The following is a 20,281-nucleotide window of genomic DNA, read 5'->3' on the forward strand; positions in this document are numbered from 1 at the left end:
GCATTTGATGTATCTTTATAGGCACTGGAGTCTTTCCTGTGGAGCTCTACTATTCTGAAGGGCATCATAAAAGCTGCATCAAGCAGCACTGTTTGCACATTTTGTACCATATATTTTCAACAGAGCATTGCACAGAGCTGAAGAGTGTTTGTCAAATTCCCTGAATGTTACTCTCTTTCTTGCAGCTCTGGACAGCCCATCAGGCCTAATAGTGGTGAACATCACAGACTCTGAGGCTCTGGCAACCTGGCAGCCAGCAATTGCTGCTGTGGATAATTACATTGTCTCCTATGCTTCTGAGGATGGTAAGAAGTGTTAGTGATTGGTCAGGGAGCTGACAGCGTTACAGTCTTGAGACCATCTCAGAAATGGGTGCAGCAGTGTGACACCAGGAAGATGGCAGGGGGTGTTACTTGAAGGAGATGCTTCCTTGCTGGAAGCAGTTTAATAATGATGCTATGAGTTAAACATCCCCAATTCAGGCATGAAGAGAGATAAATGAATCTTGGAAAGAGAAGCTGGTGTTATTATTCATATGAACACTAGAGAGTGCTAATACTTTTAGATAAAGGACTCTAGCGTTAATTCACGTTAAGTATAGATATGACCATGGAGATGCGCTCTGAGCTTTTACAGTTTTCACCTTGCTTGCAGCTAGTAAGAAAAACATCAGAGTAGAGCAGTGGGTTGAGTACATCATGACATGAGTGAACAATGCTGGGACCTGTTCTCTTTTGTGTTCTCTTCTTAGAACCCGAAGTTACTCAGATGGTATCAGGAAACACGGTGGAGTACGACCTGAAGGGCCTTCAACCTGCAACTGAGTATACTCTGAGTGTCCATGCGCTGAAGGACACACAGAAGAGTGAGACCCTCTCCACCCAGTTTACTACAGGTGCTGTGTCCCACCTCACTGCGGGGAGACCTGCCATCTCTTCTAGTCCCACTGGGCTTACATTTCTCGAATACCTGAAAGTCAACCAGCACATTGTGCCTTTTTTTGTTAGAAACCTGGATTTTGATCGTATTTTCACCAGATTTTCTCTGGTGGAAGGCCGGTGTGATCCAGATGGAGGTTTTCTGTTGTTAGTTCTACAGAGTCTCAAAGCAGGACTTCTTTGGGGTCCAAATGTTGGGGTACCAATGCTGAATATATCCAGTCGGTTTCATACTGTGGTTTTCCATGCGCATCAATGAAATCATGGAGATTTCTCATTTTCTTGACTGGTCCTAGGGTGTTAACTAGAGAGCCAAGAACTAAGCCACACAAATTCAGTGTTATAATTACAGTAGAGAAGGTAAGCGATAGCCAGACCAAGTGTGAAAAGTTTTCCTGTTCAAAAGAGGCATCATCAGAACCAGAGTTTTTTCCTGGGAATATGTAAATATTGATCTGTCTTGTAGGAAATAATAAAAGGCAAAATATTGTTTCAAAAGACATTTCAATGCAGCTGCTTGCAAACTAAAGTGCCTGAGACAAGCCAATATTTTAACTTGGATAAAATAAATACCTTTATTTTAAAACCTTCAATGAGGAAATTACTTTTTTGTCACAAAATTTAGGTTGAAGTACTTTTCAACTTTAAATTTCTGTGGAGAAAAAGTTTGCTTTCCTGGCCTGTTTTAATATACTGCCCATAAGATAGCCTGTGTACTAAACTCCACATAGATGTGATTGTAATTGATCTGTTGTCTCCTTCAGGACTGGATGCTCCAAGAGATTTAAGTACTACTGAAGTTCAGTCAGAAACAGCTGTGATAACTTGGAGGCCTCCACGTGCTCCTGTCACTGGTTATCTCCTGATCTACGAGTCCATTGATGGCAGAGTCAAGGTATAGCATTTGTAACCAAACCAGAAGAACTGTGCCTCAAAACAGGGCAGTAAGGCTGCTTTAAAGTGTCCAGCAATAGAACATAGTCATGTGCCTTAAGTTAAACATGGCAAAATGCTAAGTACCTTTTTCAGTGCTAGCTGGAACACAAATGCGTTTAAAACCTGCATAAGTACTTTCCTGTATTATATCCTGAAATAGAAGCTCAATTGCAGTCTGAGTTTTGATGGTTATCTCTCCACAGTACCGATAAAAGCACAAGCAATCATTTTGCCTCATTCCAAACCAGTATCATGGAATAAATTCATACCCCCCAAGAAATGTGATTCCTCTTTCTAATCTCAGGAGAATCCATCCCTGTGCAAGTGAGATCTCTAAGGCAGGATGAATCACCTTTGAAAGTGCCTTTAGCTCTCCAATAATTGTATTATGTTCATACATAACTAGATTACAGTAGATGCTTAAATACGAATGAGGTGAATCCCAGCAAAATTGACAGACAATTCTGGATGCCCAGCCTGGTACATCAAGAAGGGTTCTGGTTTTCAAGAAGGCAAATTCCTTAAGCAGACTTAAAGTCTTTTAAAGCTACAGAAAAACAGCCTTTCAAAGACTGGAGCATAATATTTCTGTGTTGTAAAGGATGATTCTTCTCTATTTTTTTATGAGTTTCGCAGACATCTATATAATGTATAGTTCAGGGCATGCAGACATTTATGCTAACTTGCTTTTAAACCACACAGCTTACACATTCTGATGGTCATGATGGTCATAAATATTTATTTCAAGTCATCTACTGATGATAAAACCTTAGAGAAATAGAGCTTTTGTATTAAATAATTTAGATGGTTAAAATGGCCCTAAATAATTGCCACAAAAATAATGTGACAGACTAAAATATATAACAGTGCCAGTCATGGTTTTCTCACTGAGATTTTCCTGCATTATTTCTCCTCCCCATAGGAAGTCATCCTAAACCCTGAGACTACTTCCTACAGCCTGACAGAGCTGAGCCCATCTACCCAGTACACAGTGAGACTCCAGGCTCTGAATGGATCCCTGAAGAGCAAAACGATCCAGACAATTTTCACCACAAGTAAGGACATTAGAGCACACGCACAGTGGAAATAGTACATGAGCTGAGCTCTGCAATGAGCAAACATAGACCTCATAGAAGATTTTCAACCCAATTGTCAGTATGCACTTCATTTGCTTGTAGTGTCAGTGCAAAAGTCCCTGTTCCTCCCCAAGCTGTCATCTGCTTTCCCCAGACTGGCAGGATGAAATTCTTTTCTTTGCATCCATTCACATCACCTCTATTGTCCTCCCTCTGAGGAAGCATCCTGTGTAAAATATCAAAAGGAACATTACTCTAAAATCCAAACCGATGCCCTGATTTGCATCTGTATTGATGCATAGCAATCTGTTAAAAAAATCAGTGTTTTGAGCTAAAATGAAGCAAGCCACACACAGAGACAAATACACAAATCAGTTCAGTCCAAGGAGACGAATTTTAGGGCAGTTTTTTTTCTCCTTCTTCCAAGATCAGTTTTCACAAAGCCACATGGCATGTCTGTTCCAGCACTGGCAGGACACCTCTGCGGTGAGCTGAATGCAAGAATAGATTGGGTTCTCTGAAGGTCACTTTACAGCTGACATTCAAAAAGAGGTTGTTCAGTATTAACTGTGAAACCTTGCCTGTCATTAGTCACACTCTTCACAGTTTGCAGCCTTTCAGGAAGGACCTTCAGCCGTTTCCATTCTCCCTTCTGCTTGTACCAACTTCAGCCCAAGGACGCACAGAAGTGCTAATAAAGATCACACAGCTCCAAGGCTGCTCACACTCACTCCTTCGGTGGAACAGGATGAACTCCACCAATAGGTGACAATCCACATCCAGAAATAAGAGAAGAATTAAATCTGGGTTTATTTAAGTGATATTTAGCAAATTGACTATAAGCAGGACTGAATGGGGTGGCTTCACCCATATGAACACAAAGGCAGCCTCAGTCAGGTGGATATTTAAGCCTGGCCTTAATTCTAAACATACATTTGTGTGCTATTTAGTGAAAGGAAACAGTGAAACAGGTCCCTGCAGAGAGAGGCTTTTCTCCTCATCCCAAAGCTGATGCAAATTCTCTGTAGCTGAGCACAGGCAGGGATGTGCATCACGCTGCAAGGGGAGCAACAGCCGCTCTGTGAGCAGCCAAACACTCTACTGTGGATACACCTATAACATCACTTAATTAGATCATTGGCTGAAATAGTTAATGGCCTAAGTGAACTTAAAAAGAAAAGAAGAAAAGCTTTTTTGCGGTTGAAATTGCTTTGACTGCAATGATCCCACTATATTGTCAGAAAGAAATTATTAATAATATTTCCCTGTACTTTCAACTATTATGGTTTGCTTTCATTTTCAAAAGCCTCTATTTATAACATTTAACATTGCACTTGCTAGCAAAATATTCCCGGTTTCTTTTAGGTTGTAGTCCTGTGTTTGTATTTTCCCTTCCCATTTCTATCATATAATGAGATGTTAGTAGATTCGGTTTTATCCAAAAGTTGCCCATGCCATTTAAATAGTTAGCTGGAGGATGCACTCCCATCATAGCAGGAGTAGTTATCTGCATTCACAGCACTTCCAAAAGTGTAGGCAGATGTGCAAAAGCATATTCAAAAGAAAAATTTGCATCATCTGCTGTTGACTGTGAATCTTTTGTATGTAGGAGGGGAATTACAAGCCCATTCCTGGGCTCTATACCTGGCTGTGCCATTGACCTACAACAGATTTTCATGAGTCATCTGTATCCAACAAGTTCCTTGTAACTGCAGATTTCCTCAGGACTGCTTTCTCTCTTTCTGTGTATGTGCAGCTGGTCTTCTCTATCCTTACCCTAAAGACTGCTCCCAGGCTCTCCTGAATGGAGAAACCACCTCTGGGCTCTACACGATTTACCTGAATGGGGACAAGGCTCAGCCTCTGCAAGTCTTCTGTGACATGGGCGAGGATGGCGGTGGATGGATCGTGAGTAACAGGGAGAGGGCCCACACCACCTTTACATGCATCTGCCTGTGCTCATCTATGGGATCCCTCATAGTGCTCCATTGTCAGAGTAGGGCTGACTTCTCTATAAATTTGGGGAATTTAATCTTGGGTAGCACATGTGAGTGCCTAGAACAAGGTTACCAGATGTTCCTGTAGTTGGAGGAAAGAGAGGTGTCTTCACAGGATGAGTCACACCAGTGGTTTCAGTACTAGGAAAAGCACTGATCTTTCTCCATTGGCTATAAGGGGTGCTGAAATGACCAGCTTAGATCAGATACATGCTTTCTAAAGAGCTAATTAGGTGATAGGAGGACGGACTGACTCTATTTGTGAGGGAAGCAATGGAGGAAGTTAAAGCACAGCAGCTTCAGCAGCCAACTGGTGTAATGGCCAGCCAGGCTTCCCAGGCCATTATACAAGGAACACAACCCATCCAGCCAACAAATGAATGGAAATAAAAATGTCAGGTCTCTGTACTGATATCCTCAAATCTGAACATGCCAGAGGGACCTGAGGGAAGAAGAAGCTGGAGAAATGCATGGCTAGGGGACAAGGGCATGTAGAAAGTCTCGGCTGAGAAATACAGAGTCGCAATGGGCTGTTAAAAAAGCAGAAAGGCATTATGATGAAGCCTGGGAACCCAACAGAGAAACTAGAGACTTTACAGAAGCAAAGCAGGCTTGGTACCATTCAGTAGTTGCAGTGAGACTGCTGCTTTGGCTGGTAAAGGCAGGGGAGCAGCAATGCCAAGTTCTGCATTTGTAAAAGCCACATTGCTAGTCCCTTTCTGTCAAAGGCAGTGTGTCCATAACACTTCTTGCATGTGGTGGTTGCAGGTGTTCCTGAGGCGTCAAAATGGAAAGGAAGATTTCTACAGGAACTGGAAGACTTACGTGGCTGGTTTTGGAGACCCTAAGGATGAATTCTGGATAGGTAAGTGGCAAGAATTTGTCTTTTTTAAAAAGAAAACATGAACACAGCCCAAAAGACCAGAAGCCACTTTGAACCTTCCATTTAGCTGGCAAAAGTCTGGGCAAAGGAGGTTAGGGAGAGCATGCTCTGAGGGAGATTGAAGTTGCCAGATCCATGCCAGTCCCTCTAGTCACAGCTCATAGATGTCATGGTTCTTGGCTCACCGTATGTACCAAATCAGTGCTCACTGATTCTCTCTGTAAGAAGTCAGAAGCTAAGCTGAGAAGCAACTGCAAACCTTCTTTCTGTACTCCTAAGGACACCCCAGCAGCAAAAGCATACAACCCAAAGAAGCAAAGTGGGGAAAACAGCAGTAAAAAGCAATTTTTCAAAGCTTGTGCTACATTGTTTTAGGTTGTAAATAAACGAGAGTAATGATCACACAGCGCAACTTTGCTTTTCCCAAAGGGCTACCTGCTACTGTGATCAGTCAGCTTGTTCTTACCTATCTGGTTTCATGCTGATATTACCCTATAGCAAAAATAGCCTTTCCCTCATTAGTGTTTATGCTCGGGTGTAACAGACCAGTGTAACTCTTTTATGGGACAACACGATGGTAGCAGTAAACACGGGGAGACAAATGAATTGTTCTTTTATGTCCACAGGTCTGGAGAACCTCCACAAAATCACTTCTCAGGGCCAGTATGAGCTGCGTGTGGATCTGCAGGACAAAGGTGAGACAGCTTATGCTGTCTACGACAGGTTCAGCGTTGGAGACTCCAAGACCAGATACCGCTTAAGAGTGGATGGTTACAGTGGCACAGCAGGTGAGGGGAATACTTTTGCCTTCTGATTTGCAATTTCCTCCCACTTGCCTCGAGATAACCGAATGTTGCATATCAGCATCACAGCAGGTACTTTATGTACGTTAGGTGCTTGAAAATAGGAACATATCAATATATTTTATGTTTCCATTTTGAATCCTCCAGTCATTTAGGTGGCACATTTTATGGCATGCTTATGGCGGAATATAAACTAGTATATTAAACAGCCATCTATCTCATTTGGTCAATGCTTGACTGTCATTTATACAGCTAATAATAGCTTGGCACAGCCTCCTGTCTTGTCAGTGGAATGTGCAGCAATGTCCTGCTATAACATGATTTGTAATCAAATTTTATGCCTTTTGTCATCATGCTGGGGCAAACCCTGCAGCCCTTATCAGGGCTTCAATGGATTAAGAGATAAATCCAGCTTCACAGGATGTCTTAATAGGAGATAATTTCATGCTGCTAGGGGCATAAAACACCACAGAGATATGTGCGTATGAACTCTGCCTTGTGACCATCACACAGCCTATAGGGATACAGACAAAGTATATGCAGCAGTAGTAGAATTAATGTCTATTTGAGGCAAACACATTGGTGCAGAGCAGTAATAGTAAGTACATCTAGTAAGATTCAGTCTTACTACTTCCTTTTCCTGAGCATTCAGGTCTAAGATTTATGGATAGAGCAACACAGATACTAAGACATGAATGAGAGCTCTGCTTCAGGCATACACTGAAAGCTGCTCCTATGGCACCCACCTGTAAATGGGCACCCAGACCCTGGGAGTGGGAAGTCAGTGGTAGGCAGACAGCTGTCTGGCTCTGTTTCCAGCTGAAGAAGATGGGCAGTTTTACTGCAAGGACCAGCTAAGTGAGGAGACTTCTTTGGTCTTGCAGATTCAGTCCTTCTGGAGGTCTCTTTGGTCCACACTGCCTTCTGTACAGAGCCAAAACCCAGCTCTCAGCAAGAAGGGCAGAAATTGAGCTGCATAAAAATACTCCTAAGAAGTTGAGGAGCATTTGCTGCATAATTGTCACTGCCATGTCAACTAAAGTAGGCAAAACATTGACCTTGTTTTCTTTTATCTTCCCCATCCAGGTGACTCCATGACGTACCATAATGGGAGGTCCTTCTCCACTTTTGACAAGGACAATGATTCTGCCATCACCAACTGTGCTTTGTCATACAAGGGGGCATTCTGGTACAAGAATTGTCACCGAGTCAATCTGATGGGCAGATATGGTGACAACAGCCACAGTCAGGTCAGTTTGGTGTTCAAAGTCTTCCATAATGCATTAAGAGAAGGGGAACTGCAGTTATAGACATGTCTTGTGGTTCAGCTAGCAGGACATCAGAGCACCAACCAAGCCTACCCTCTAGACCCAAGGATCATAGGGAAAGATATGGGCAGTTGCTCCCAAAACAAGAATTTAATGTCAGCTGGTGAAACATGGGATGTTTTTGTATGATTTTCCAAGGGAATATCCCAAGTGTGGAGGGAACAATTGTAGTTTTCAACGTGGAAAACAGAATGTTCTTCCTGCCATGAAAGCCAGGCAAAGAGTTACAGCTCTGAGGGACAGCACATGGTTTGCTTATCCAGGTTGTGCATGCTGGTGGCCAGAGCCCTGTGCTTCCCTACACCCTTCCAATTTGTTGTGCTTCTGTTCCTGCTACAAAACAGCCTGCAGTCTGAAACAAGAGCAGTAAAGGCTGACAGCAGGAGAAGAAGTGGATGTATAATCTCCCACACTTCATCTTTTTCTTTGCAGGGTGTTAACTGGTTCCACTGGAAGGGCCACGAATATTCCATCCAGTTTGCAGAGATGAAGCTGAGACCCTCCAGCTTCCGGAACCTGGAAGGAAGGAGAAAGAGAGCGTAAAACCCCGGAGTTGGCAATGGGGCTATGGGCATGGTGATGGGGGGAGGGATATTGAGTGTGGGGAGATCCTCTAGCATCACTGGGTGGTGGGGTGTGAGGAGCTGGTACTTGTACCAAAGCATCAGTGCCCCTTGGCCCAACAGAGGCTTCGGCAGCATTCCAAACAATAAGCCTTAAGCATCCCAGCTTTTCCAGCAGAGCGGCTCCAGTTGCCCACCAGTGACATCCTCCACACCAAAGACAACGATCTCAAGGGTTGTCGGGTTACTCATTCTTATTTTCTCAGAAAGCCTCTGGGATAAGGCTCGTCCACAGTCTGACTATCTCTTGGGTGGCCCAGGGGAGGGGAGGGAGAACAGCTTTGTACATTGGTAGTTTGTTTTAGAACCAGCCATACTTTACACACAGAAATGTGTATGATTAATTATCATTATTATTATTATTAGCTAGAATTGAAATTTGTTGGTCATTGGAAAGCCTGGTTTTATATATATATCAAGTACTAGAGAGAAGGATGGGGTGGGAAGGGGAAAGCAGTATGGTTTTAAACTTAAGCGTAAGATTAATATTATTAATATAATGATAATGATAATAATAATAATGATAATGATAATAATAAGCTAAGTTTTGGTCATTTTGAAGAGAACCATGCTTGGGAAACACAGCAGGACAGTGTCTGATTGTAAATGTTTCTGTTTTTATAAATAAAAGCACAATTACTTCTAAATAGATTTCTACCTTTTTGTCATACATGTTGAGTTTGTGCATGGCCAGGGTATGTTTATTTAGACGGGGAAATAAAAGAAAGGCTGAGAGTGATGAGGCTGCTGTGCCCCTACTGAAATCTGTCCCTTCTGTGACTGATTGGTTGTAAGTATTCTGCTGGGTTTGTTACAGTGAAATGCCTGTAAGGAGTTGGTTTCTTAGAGAATATATTTCTTATTTTTCCTGCCCAAAAGCTTCTTACATGTTTTTTTAAGCATTACTGACCAGTGCTTGCTTCATCTAGGTGGGAATAACTAACAAGAACACAAAGAAAATACAGATGTTGTTAGGTACCACTGGCAACTTCGAACACATGTAAATAAAGGGCTCTTTTTTTTTATATGAATGAAATCTATGTGTAGTTCCTCTGTATCATACGCTTCAGTTGAAGACAATAAAAGATCTGTCGTTTTAATCCAGTCTCTCTGCCCTACTTCAAGCTTGCACTTTTCAAACAGAACAAATGTTTCCACCTCCTCCTTGGCAATCACTGGGAGGTGGCTGGGAAGGAAGATGCTGTCAGGGAGAGCAGATGTGATCAGCTCTGTGAATAAGACTTACTGTGAAGTGGTAGCAATGAGGTAAGGTCAGAGAGTGTTGATTGGACACAGGGTGTAAAAGGTGTGTGTGCATGGGAAACATCACTAAAAACCATCAAAATCATGAAGGAGGAAAGGAAAGAGGGAGGGAATCACTTCCCTTCAGCCTTAGCTCCTGGCTTCCTAATTATTTCTTGTTGTTATTATTTTTAATTGTCATCCTTCCATTAGTACAATTCTGAGCTTTAGCCCTTGGGAAAGGTTATGTCCCAGGGCCACCTTGTCCATGGTCTTGACTCAGGTGTGCACTGGGACCAGCTTTATTCTGAGAGAGCCCCAGCACAACAGGAGTTGCTGTATGGAGGCAGAGAAGGTGCTGCAGGCAGGAGCACCAAAACCTGCTTTGCTTTATTAATAATCAGTCTCAGCAGATACATTTCATAAATGTCTCATTTCTGTAGGTATTTATAAAGCGTCTCCAGGAACCATCTCACACAGTGTGCAGCTTTCATCACTAGGCAGACTTGAGGACCACAGTGTGAATAATCAGGGGTGGTGCAGAGGATTTGCTGTCTGGGAACAGAGAAGGCCATGCTGGGGAAGTGGGAGAAGCTCCTCTTCAGCATGAGTAAGACATTGGAGGTCTTCTGTTCATGCAGTTTCTCTTCCAACATCTCTTGGCAGTCCTGCTCACTCTCCTCGTCCATCACAAGCCTGGCTGCCGGCAGATGGCACAAACAGTCTGTCTGCCTTGGTCTGTGCCTGCTCTGTTTGGAAGCACTTGGAAGTCCTGTGGATATCCAGCATCCGCATTCTTCACCATGGTCTTCTTGTGCGCTGACATCCAGCGCTCTGAGCTTCCCAGCTGCTGTTGGTGTCCCTGCAGCAGTGGTCTTTGTTAGGACAACTAACTGCAGGTAGTGAAGCATCGCCCTGTGGCCTCACAGCAGGAACTTTGCAAGGACACTGTGAGAAGAAGCTTACTTTTGGCTTGCAGGAGCAGGAATAGGTCATGGCAAAAGCATATGTCAAAGGGGAACTTACTTCATTAGTATTATTCCATGTACTTCAAATTTCCTTCTCCTTCACCACCCCTCCAAATGGACGTTGTACTAGTGAATATTGTTTGCTTCGCACAGGGAACACAAATGTCCTTTGACATTTCAGAGTACTGGCAAGGGGCTGAGCTGAAGCACCATATTAAAATTCATTCTCTGTAATTAATAGCCCTTCTTTGGTGTTTGGCAGTATAAAAGAGAGAAAATACAGTAATGGAGAAACATGCTCCACTCTCAAGATGCTTTTCAAGTTATTAGGAAGTGGCACTAAATCTGTATAACTGGGAGCTTGAAAGCTCTTAGACTCTGTTTGGAGACATTCAGAGGAAGAATTGACATTTATGAAATCATTTCCCCATTCCAGTAACTTCACTAGGCTGAATGTATCTGGCTGTGATGCCATTTAGCTTGGCAGAACCAAAGAGGGCTGCTGGAGAAGGGCTCAGCTTGGTACCTCGCTCCAGAAAGAATGCAAACACACTGCACAGAAGATGCTGTTTCCTGTAATTACTCACTGACAGATGCCCTGATTGATATCTTTCATGATTACTACTGCGGAAGAGAAACTGGCAACTCCTTGAAGTAACACACGCCAACCCTTGGGAGCTGACACAAGCTTGGTTCAGTACCAAGCAGCTCCACCATAGGCCATTGTAAGGGATATTCACTTTCTGGTTTTTCTCTCCTCCCTTTCCTGATTATAACTTGTGAGAATAGCTTGAAAACACCCTCAATTTTGAAATCTATTTATAAGCCTACCAAGGGTGAACCAAATTGCTGACTGGTTGGTTATTCAACTTAAAAACCCAGAAGCCACCTTAGTGCTGGTGTTAATACTTAACATGATGAAGCAGTTTAGGAGAAGAAGGGCTTCCAAACTGTTCAAGCAGCAAGATTCAAGATCTCAAAGGCACTGAAGAAGATATCTGGGGAGGTGAGTAGGATTTATGGGGTTAGGACTGTATCCATAAGGGATATTTTTGAGACATGTACATGGAAAGCATCTTCTCTGGTGTTACAGTACCAATTCTCCTTCCTTTTGTCGATGCACTAGCCAAGCCCTGCACACCCTTATTCATACTGCAGTCCTAGCAAGATCTCAGACTTGGATTTCTTACTTAAGTTTGGGTGAGGTGAGTGCTTCGAGCCAGTTGGGCAAAAGACAGCTGAATAGATAGTTTTGGAGCACTGAGGCTTAAGTTGATGGCTTTTAGGTTATTAAATCCTCTGGCTTTTTGTGGGACTTGGAGCACTAAATGATGTTTATTTCTGAATCCAGGTTTGAGCGTGCAGCCACCCTGACCAAGTGGGTCACTCCAGTGTGATGTGGGAGATGAGAGATGCTTTAAATTCCTCCAACTGCCTGAACCAGAGTAAGACCTTGATGTGGGCTCAGTTTGACCACAGGAGAGCACCTTCCTCTGCTGCACTATCTCTGGGTGCAGCTGTATTACCTCTTCTCCTGATTCTATTCCATTTTGTTCATTAATCAATAGTCTAAATGGAACCACAATACCAGGGCATCTTGCCTGAGTATTAGTGAATAAGTATCTCAAACTGCTGCAGTGACTGAAGTGAGAGAAGACACTTTCTGTTTCCCATCTTTCCTGCACAAGGATGTCACTTCATTCAAAATCACAAGTTTAGCTTGCTTTTCTTTAAGAGGAGTTGGCATAACTGGGGTTAAAGAGAATGTAAAACTAGGAATCCTGCATAAAGTGACCCAGTAGCTGGCCCCATACCCATTTGGACTCAATCTTCAGTACCTGAATCCAAAATTGCAGCCTTGAAAAACCTTCTCACAGTTGCCTTCTTTATTTTTCCTTTTAACTTCTTCCTTCCTTCCTTCCTTCCTTCCTTCCTTCCTTCCTTCCTTCCTTCCTTCCTTCCTTCCTTCCTTCGTTCCTTCCTTCCTTCTTCTTTCTCCTTTCTCCTTCCTCTTTTCTTCTTAAAACAACAGAAGACATGAGCCCTTCAGCAGCTTTAATGCTCCAGTTGGGGCTATCCCCTATTCCCCTGTATTGCCTTAGCATTTTCCTTGGAAAAAGCCCCCTTAGAAATCCTCCTGACTATAGCCTTTGTTTTATGCCTTTTTTTCCTGGCTATTTCCCCAGCACCATGTAAAGAAATCTCAACCTGGAGTCTCTTGGCAACTTTGTGTGGGTACAACATCTGTTTGCCTTGACAAACAAGGTGTGGTTTGTCCCCAAGAGACCGCAAGCAGATTTCAGCAAAAGCTTCACATATGATCTTTGCTCCTGGAAGGCTGACAGCCTCACTGTGAAAAAGCACACCTTAATCAGAGCTCCAATCTAGAGAATAGCATGATCTCTCTGTGGTGAAGAAGCTGGTTTAGGTGAGAGGGAAAGACAGTTGAATGGTACGATGATGTAAGAACACCTCTGGTTTTCTGGGTCATCCTCAGCTGCTAACAAACTGTTCCTGGCTCCAGCCCAAGAAGTTTAGGAGTAGTTACACTGATGATTGTATGGTTTTCACTTGACTGGCAACCTTGGTGAGGAATTTCCACTTGGTCGAGAATGAGTCTCCATCCGGGCTCGTATCAATCATGTTCCTTCAGCAAAATGAATCAGTCCTATTTCATTTTGCAGTGGAAATGACATCCCAAGTGGAGAATGGAGCTGTAATACAACCACATGCAAGCATTTCAACACCTCTGCAATTTAAAGGAAAGTTTTTTAATAGTAGTAGGAGTTGGAAAAGAAAGGCAGAGGAAGTTATTGCATTATAGTTTAAAATCAGGCTGATGTTCTACCCAAGCAGATGATCTCTGTTTTTCATGCCTTCTACTCCTACATTGAGACACATGCACACTGAAAAACCCACTGCCATTTTAGTCACCTTTAAAGTATGGGGAACTCATGGTCTCATTGAGATATCTGATGATATCCGATGAGTTACTCACTTGTGCCCTTTTAGCTGACATTGAGGACAGGTTTTCCTTAGGGTAGAAGTCCCTCTTCAGGACCTCTGAAACTGAAAGTGTTTGGGCTGAGCTTTACAAAGGGGTCTTGCAATGTAGGAGGCCCAAGTCACATTCCTTAGTGCTGATGTTCTGCTTCCCCAGCTTGGCTTCAGAAGACTGCAGAGAGGAATACAGCAGATTTGGAACAGCAGCTATGGCTATGCCATACAGCAGGAGCTTGCAAGCTGCCTCCCTGCTCTTGCTCTCCTCATTGCAGCTCCCAAGACTCAACCTCACATTTTTCCATCTCTGGATATGGAGAGGAGCTTCCAAAGCCCAGGCGCTGTGTGCATAATGAACACTAGTATTACAGTATCACACAGTATCACAGTATGCTAGAGATTGGAAGGGACCTCAAAAGATCATCTAGTCCAATCCCCCTGCCAGAGCAGGAACACCTAGATAAGGTTACACAGGAATGTGTCCAGGTGGGTTTTGGATGTCTCCAGAGAAGGAGACTCCACAACCCCCCTGGGCAGCCTGTTCCAGTGTTCCGTCACCCTCACTGAGAAGAAGTTTCTTCTCAAGTTTAAGTGGAACCTCTTGTGTTCCAGTTTGTACCCATTACCCCTTGTCCTATCATTGTTTGCGACTGAGAAGAGCCTGGCTCCATCCTCATGACACTCCCCCTTTATATATTTATATACACTAATAAGGTCACCCCTCAGTCTCCTCTTCTCCAAACTATAGGGACCCAGCTCCCTCAGCCTTTCCTCATAAGGGAGATGCTCCACTCCCTTCATCATCTTAGCTGCCCTGCGCTGGACTCTCTCCAGCAGGTCCCTGTCCTTCTTGAACTGAGGGGCCCAGAACTGGACACAATATTCCAGATGCGGTCTCACCAGGGCAGAGTAGAGGGGAAGGAGGACCTCTCTCGACCTACTGACCACCCCCCTTCTAATACACCCCAGGATGCCATTGGCCTTCTTGGCCACAAGGGCACAGTGTTGGCTCATGGTCATCCTGCCATCCACTAGGACCCCCAGGTCCCTCTCCCCTACACTACTCTCTAACAGGTCGTTCCCCAACCTATACTGGAACCTGGGGTTGTTCCTGCCCAGATGCAGGACTCTACACTTTCCCTTGTTATATTTCATCAAGTTATTCCCTGCCCAACTCTCCAGCCTGTCCAGGTGTCACAGTGTGTTAATGATTGAGAGGTTTTTTGGTGTACAACATGCAACATAACTCATAGCTAAAAGACTTCAGGGCTTCTTGTGTTTGGATTGCCAGAGGGAAAGATTCAAGCCTTGTGTCTCTCCAGCACTGGCAAAGCCACTTCAAAGGTGTCTCATTGCATGATACTGTCTCTGCCTGATACCGCTGGGGATGCATGCATAGCGATGAAGTCAAAGGGCCTGATGATTTCACTCCTTCACCTCTTTGTCAGGTACTTTCCTCAGAGGAAATAATTCAACTTCCTGTGTTTTTACTGTAAATTATGTGCTGCAAAGAGGAAAGACAGATAGATTAGGAGGGAAAAAAACCAACAGACGATGGTTTCTGTACAGATAACCCCTTTCACTGCCACTTTTGTGGCTCCCTTCGCCTACGGCACCCCCCTTTTAACCTACAGAAAAGGTTAAACCTAACAGCTGAAAGTTTGTCTACTGCTTAAACTGAAACTACTCTAAGGACCCAAAGTGCCCATTTCCTCCCCACCCTCCCCCTGCCTCTACTTTTACTTTACTTAGTGCCTTGTCCTTCTATTTCTGTAACTGAGAGAGAGGAGAAATAATGTGGAAAAGACTGCTTGTCTGTTTGTCCTTTGTCCAGATGGAACACAAAAATATCCTGGCTATATCAGCAGAGAGCACAACTGTTCAGATTTGTTCTCAAAGATCATTTCCAGTCTTTCATCAAATCAATTGTAGAAGTCTCAGCTTTAGGAAGAGTTGGGACTTTTTTATGAACAAGATGTTCTAGGTTTCCATGCCAATAGGATGCTGCTTGTAAAGAAGGTGCTTGGCCAAAAAAGAAGCCATTTTCCCTAGAAAAGGTTTTGATGGGGAATTTTTAAGCAGCTCCCACAGAGATGTTTCAAGCATGAGAGACCAAAGAAGCGTTAACTAGCTGGGATAAACCGAAGTAAAAACCTCAACAGAACAACAAAATCCATCATATTCTGACTATGTGTATACCCTGAACCAGTAAAAATGAGATAGATCCCCCCCAGATGCCAATTTTTATGTATTTTAAGTGCAAGCTCTGTGCATCCTCTACCTTATAGTAACCAGACTACCTGGAAATAGCACCCCACTGCAGTGCTGACACATCAGCCTAATTAATTGCAGATGCCTTTCTAATCAGCTCATCAGACTAATGATACAGGCAGCAGCTCTGTGTTTTGACAGTCTCCCACTAAACCAAAGGAGTCTCCGCTGGAGCCTTGTGTGTGAATTTATTCCAGCCATGGTTATACGTGGATACCTGGGGTAGCTTAGAGGAAGGAATGGCTTTCACATTTGTGATTGCATCTGACCAGCCTGATCTTTGCTTTCCAAAAGGCTTTTCAAACACTCGCAGCTCCAGTCACTGCTTTGAAATCTCATTGAAATAAAGGATTAAGGTCTCTTTGCTACAAACGTGTCAGTGCTTCTGGGCAAAACTTCAGTTCTAAGCCCTGCTTCACTCCAGACCATCTCCCCTGTTGCAAACCTGTGTCATCTCACTTGGCTATGGAGCTGAAAAACAGCTCTTTGATGAGGATCTGCTTCCACGTGGTAGCAGGTGACCCTGTCTTTGCTGCAAGATGAAACAGGATTGCTCTGCATGTGGAGTGCATCACTCACACGTACCAGTGCAGACAGAGGTGTGTCTGTGTTCGTGTCTGTGTGGTTTTGTAAGTGCAAGTGCCCTTTGGCTGTGCCCTTTGTCTGTGCTGCCTTACAACTCCATCAGACCAAGGGAAGAATTCAGACAAGAAACTCCCCTTGTAAAATCCCATGTGCTGGAGGATGTAGTAGTCAATTTAGGTGACACATCCCTGGTCACTTCTGCACCTCCCACACTGCGGTGCTACAGGGTGCAGCCCCTTTAGCTTGTTTTCTTCCTGTTTGCCTTGCACAGGCTTGTGTGGGCTGCTGTGGGTTTGTAGGGGCCCTTGGGCTATGGCTCTGCAGGGGAGAAGGCTCTCTCCACCACTTCTGGTGCTGGTTTAACATCCTGCACCCTGCCAGCATGGGAGCTGCCAGATAGTTTCATCCTTCAGTGAGTCAGCTGTGCTCCTATAGAAAGTGGGTAGATTGAGATGAGATAAGCAGAAGAAATGCTTCCCTGTGAGGGTGCTGAGGCGCTGGCCCAGGGTGCCCAGAGAAGCTGTGGCTGCCCCATCCCTGGCAGTGTTCAAGGCCAGGTTGGACACAGGGGCTTGGAGCAAGCTGCTCTAGTGGAAGGTGTCCCTGCCCGTGGCAGGGGTTGGAGCTGGATGAGATTTAAGTTCCCTTCCAACACAAACCATTCTAGGATTCTATGATATGTATGCATTTATGGGTATACCTATGCATATGTAGAAAATATCCATGTCTGTATATGCATTTGCCCACAAATATTTATTTGTACTAAGATCTATTCATTGCACATTAAAGAGAGAGCAAGAAAGCGTGTATGTACACATGAACAGCTTGCACACGCACACAAACACACAGGTTAGGCAGATATATAGATATAGAGATAGAGATTAGATATAGATATAGATTTAGATATATAGAGAGACATATAGATATAGATTAGATATAGATTTAGATATATAGAGATAGAGATATATAGGTATAGATACAGATTACAGTTGTTTAAAGGCTGGGAGCACCACTGGTCCAGAGCCCCCAAAGTGCTACCAGCTCAGCATAATTGTCAGCACTTGCAGTTTACAAAGGAAACAGAAACCACTGAGTTTTCAGGTGGCTGCAGGTACCAGGATCTCAGCATCAGCCCTGGTGAGCTGACAGCAACTGCCTATTGCAGCCAAGTTCCACCGGCCCTACGCTACAGGCAAGCTCCAACGCTCCAGGACATTTTGATGGATTTCCCTTTCCACTCCTCTGTTAGGGTGTGATGCATGCACGTTTGTTGTTCTTGTCACAGCATGTTTATGAGTAGGAGTGCCCTGATTCCTGTGGCAATTGGTTCATTCACTTACACTCATGCTTCAAAGTGTGTTACAGAGAAAGAACTAAAGAAAGAACCAAAGGGATGTCTGGGAGGGATTCATCGCTAATCAGAGCTTGCTTCATGTGCCTGAGGCCCGAGCAGGTGGGGAGGTAGTCGAAGCAAAGGAACCGTAACTGTGTACTTGCAGCTTTGTTTAATGCTCCTAGCAGGGAAGTTTCACCTCTCGCGGGAAAGGATTTTAACAATCTGTTCCTTTATAGCTTCTCTCCTTGCTACAGTTTTGCGATTCTCATCAAACTTCCCAGCTCAACAAAGCATTGATCTGGAAGGCTTTGCCACACAGTGGGTTCTGGAGAAGTCTCTTTGCTCTGTCTTAGGTGGACACTGAACAAACACCACCTGATCATGTTACATATGTGGGTACCTAGGGAGCTTTAAAGTACAGCAAAAATGGAGACACGTGGCCCCTCTGAGATGAGAGACCAGCTTCGCATCTAAAGGAGAGGCATTAAAAATGAGTCTATCCCCTTAACTCTATCACAAAGGCAACAAACCCAAAGGCACCTGCAACTGATGGGCTCTCTGGAGTTAGAACATGGCAAGAGTTGGCATGCTCAGCTATCTGCACAGTTAGTGCCCAGGTGAAAAGTGGTAACTTGTGTGTACATTTCATCAGACCATGGATCTGGAGGAGAAATAGCAGAAAGGAAACACTTGGCCGCCAAGCACCTTTTATTCCAACTGGAAAGCGAAGAACGTGATGAGAGATTAAGGTTGCTGTGTCAAAGAAACCTTTGGGCTTTGCGCATGTTATTGGCCAAAGAAACATCAGCTGCTGTATTTTCCAGTTAAAGGCTGCAAACCAGCTCTTGTGAGGGTCACATTTTTCAAAGGGCTGCAGGTACAGCAGGTTTTGGGGGGCCTCAGCGGCACTTAGTGTTCTGGAAGAAAGGTCACCTTGCCCTGCCCATCTAGAGATGTTAAAACACCTCACTGAGAATCTTATTTATGGCAGTTTAGTCCTGAACTAAGTATCTACGTGCATACAGATTAGGAATCAGATGAAGAGTGTATGTAAAATGAATGTACGATAATAGTGTGAAAGTGAATATGTGACAATAGTGTGTGCTATTTCTGCTAGGAAATCACTTCTTTTTCAGATAAGTTGGTGTATAGTGATAGTTTTGAAGTCTTTCATTGATGATCTGTGTATGTGAATGTGTGTAGGTGTATCTTTTTTTTAATATATATATATCACAGAAAGATGTTACCTATCTCCTGTAAACAGCAAGGCAAGAAATGTCCCATCAGCACAAATGTATCGTGTGTGTGATCTTTCAGAGTTAACAACAGCGTCTAAAAGCAAGAACAGCCTGTGGAGTTTGATGTTTCAGTGCAAACTTTTCAAAGGAGACTCAGTTACTATTGTTGTTATTTCATAGAATCCAAACTGTTTGGGCTGGAAGGGACCTTAAAGCTCCTCCAGCTCCAACCCCTGCCACGGGCAGGGACACCTTCCACTGGAGCAGCTTGCTCCAAGCCCCTGTGTCCAACCTGGCCTTGAACACTGCCAGGGATGGGGCAGCCACAGCTTCTCTGGGCACCCTGTGCCAGCACCTCAGCACCCACACAGTGAAGAACTTCTTCCTTATATCTATCCTGAACTTCCCTTGTTTAAGTTTGAACCCATTAATCATTTGCCATGCAGTACTTCCTAGAACCTCCAGTTGGCTAGATGGAGCTTTTTAGAGGGGACCATTGTGTGAGCATCCAACACATTGCTGGCATTTAGCCCAGCTAACCACTTCTTGGAATAGGACCCTGGGACAATGAGGGCAGTGTACCCAGAGCACACCATCCCTTAGCACACGAGGGCATCTGCCTGCAGATGTTTTTCCACTGACAAATCAACTGAACACCCAGGCTGCCACGTTTCTGTGAAAAACAACCTCTCCTTCTTGGGAAGACGACTGGTGTTGGGGCTCACACAGTCGGATAGGTCAACCAGCTGAGGGTGGCAGGAGTGGAGCTCCCTTTTGTGGTCCTCACAGCTTACCCCAGGAGAAATCAATAGAGAAGCTGGCAGACATTGACATCTGCAATGAGCAAAGAGAGAAAATAATAAGGGCAGGCAGGCTGTCAAAGAGGATTTTTAGCAACCAGTACTCGTGTTAATACTCTGACCTAGTTTCTGAAAGGCCTATATAAGGAAGAATATTCTCCACTGAGCAAGCAGCTAGTAAGCAGTGCCAGTATTTAAGACTTTGGAGTGCATCAGTTCTGAGATTCAGTTATCTCTTCCTGGAAAGAAATAAAGCA

At 44.0% G+C, this 20,281-nt stretch overlaps 1 protein-coding gene across 1 annotated transcript in view; it reads left to right on the forward strand.

Annotated features, from left to right (window-relative positions):
* The window catches only part of TNC (tenascin C), a gene marked incomplete at both ends in the record, with an annotated part of 47,321 nt that extends 38,817 nt beyond the window's left edge, over positions 1-8,504 (forward strand). Inside the window, 9 exons of the mRNA XM_080630764.1 lie at positions 186-305; positions 752-895; positions 1,703-1,833; positions 2,797-2,929; positions 4,707-4,858; positions 5,716-5,812; positions 6,457-6,618; positions 7,720-7,883; positions 8,394-8,504. Coding sequence (XP_080486890.1) covers positions 186-305; positions 752-895; positions 1,703-1,833; positions 2,797-2,929; positions 4,707-4,858; positions 5,716-5,812; positions 6,457-6,618; positions 7,720-7,883; positions 8,394-8,504 — 1,214 coding nt within the window. The remainder of the gene's footprint in view (positions 1-185; positions 306-751; positions 896-1,702; positions 1,834-2,796; positions 2,930-4,706; positions 4,859-5,715; positions 5,813-6,456; positions 6,619-7,719; positions 7,884-8,393) is intronic.
* Positions 8,505-20,281: the final 11,777 nt, after the last annotated feature.

Source organism: Psittacula echo (genome assembly GCF_963264785.1).
Source record: "Psittacula echo genome assembly, chromosome: 16".
Taxonomy (NCBI): Eukaryota; Metazoa; Chordata; class Aves; order Psittaciformes; family Psittacidae; genus Psittacula; species Psittacula echo.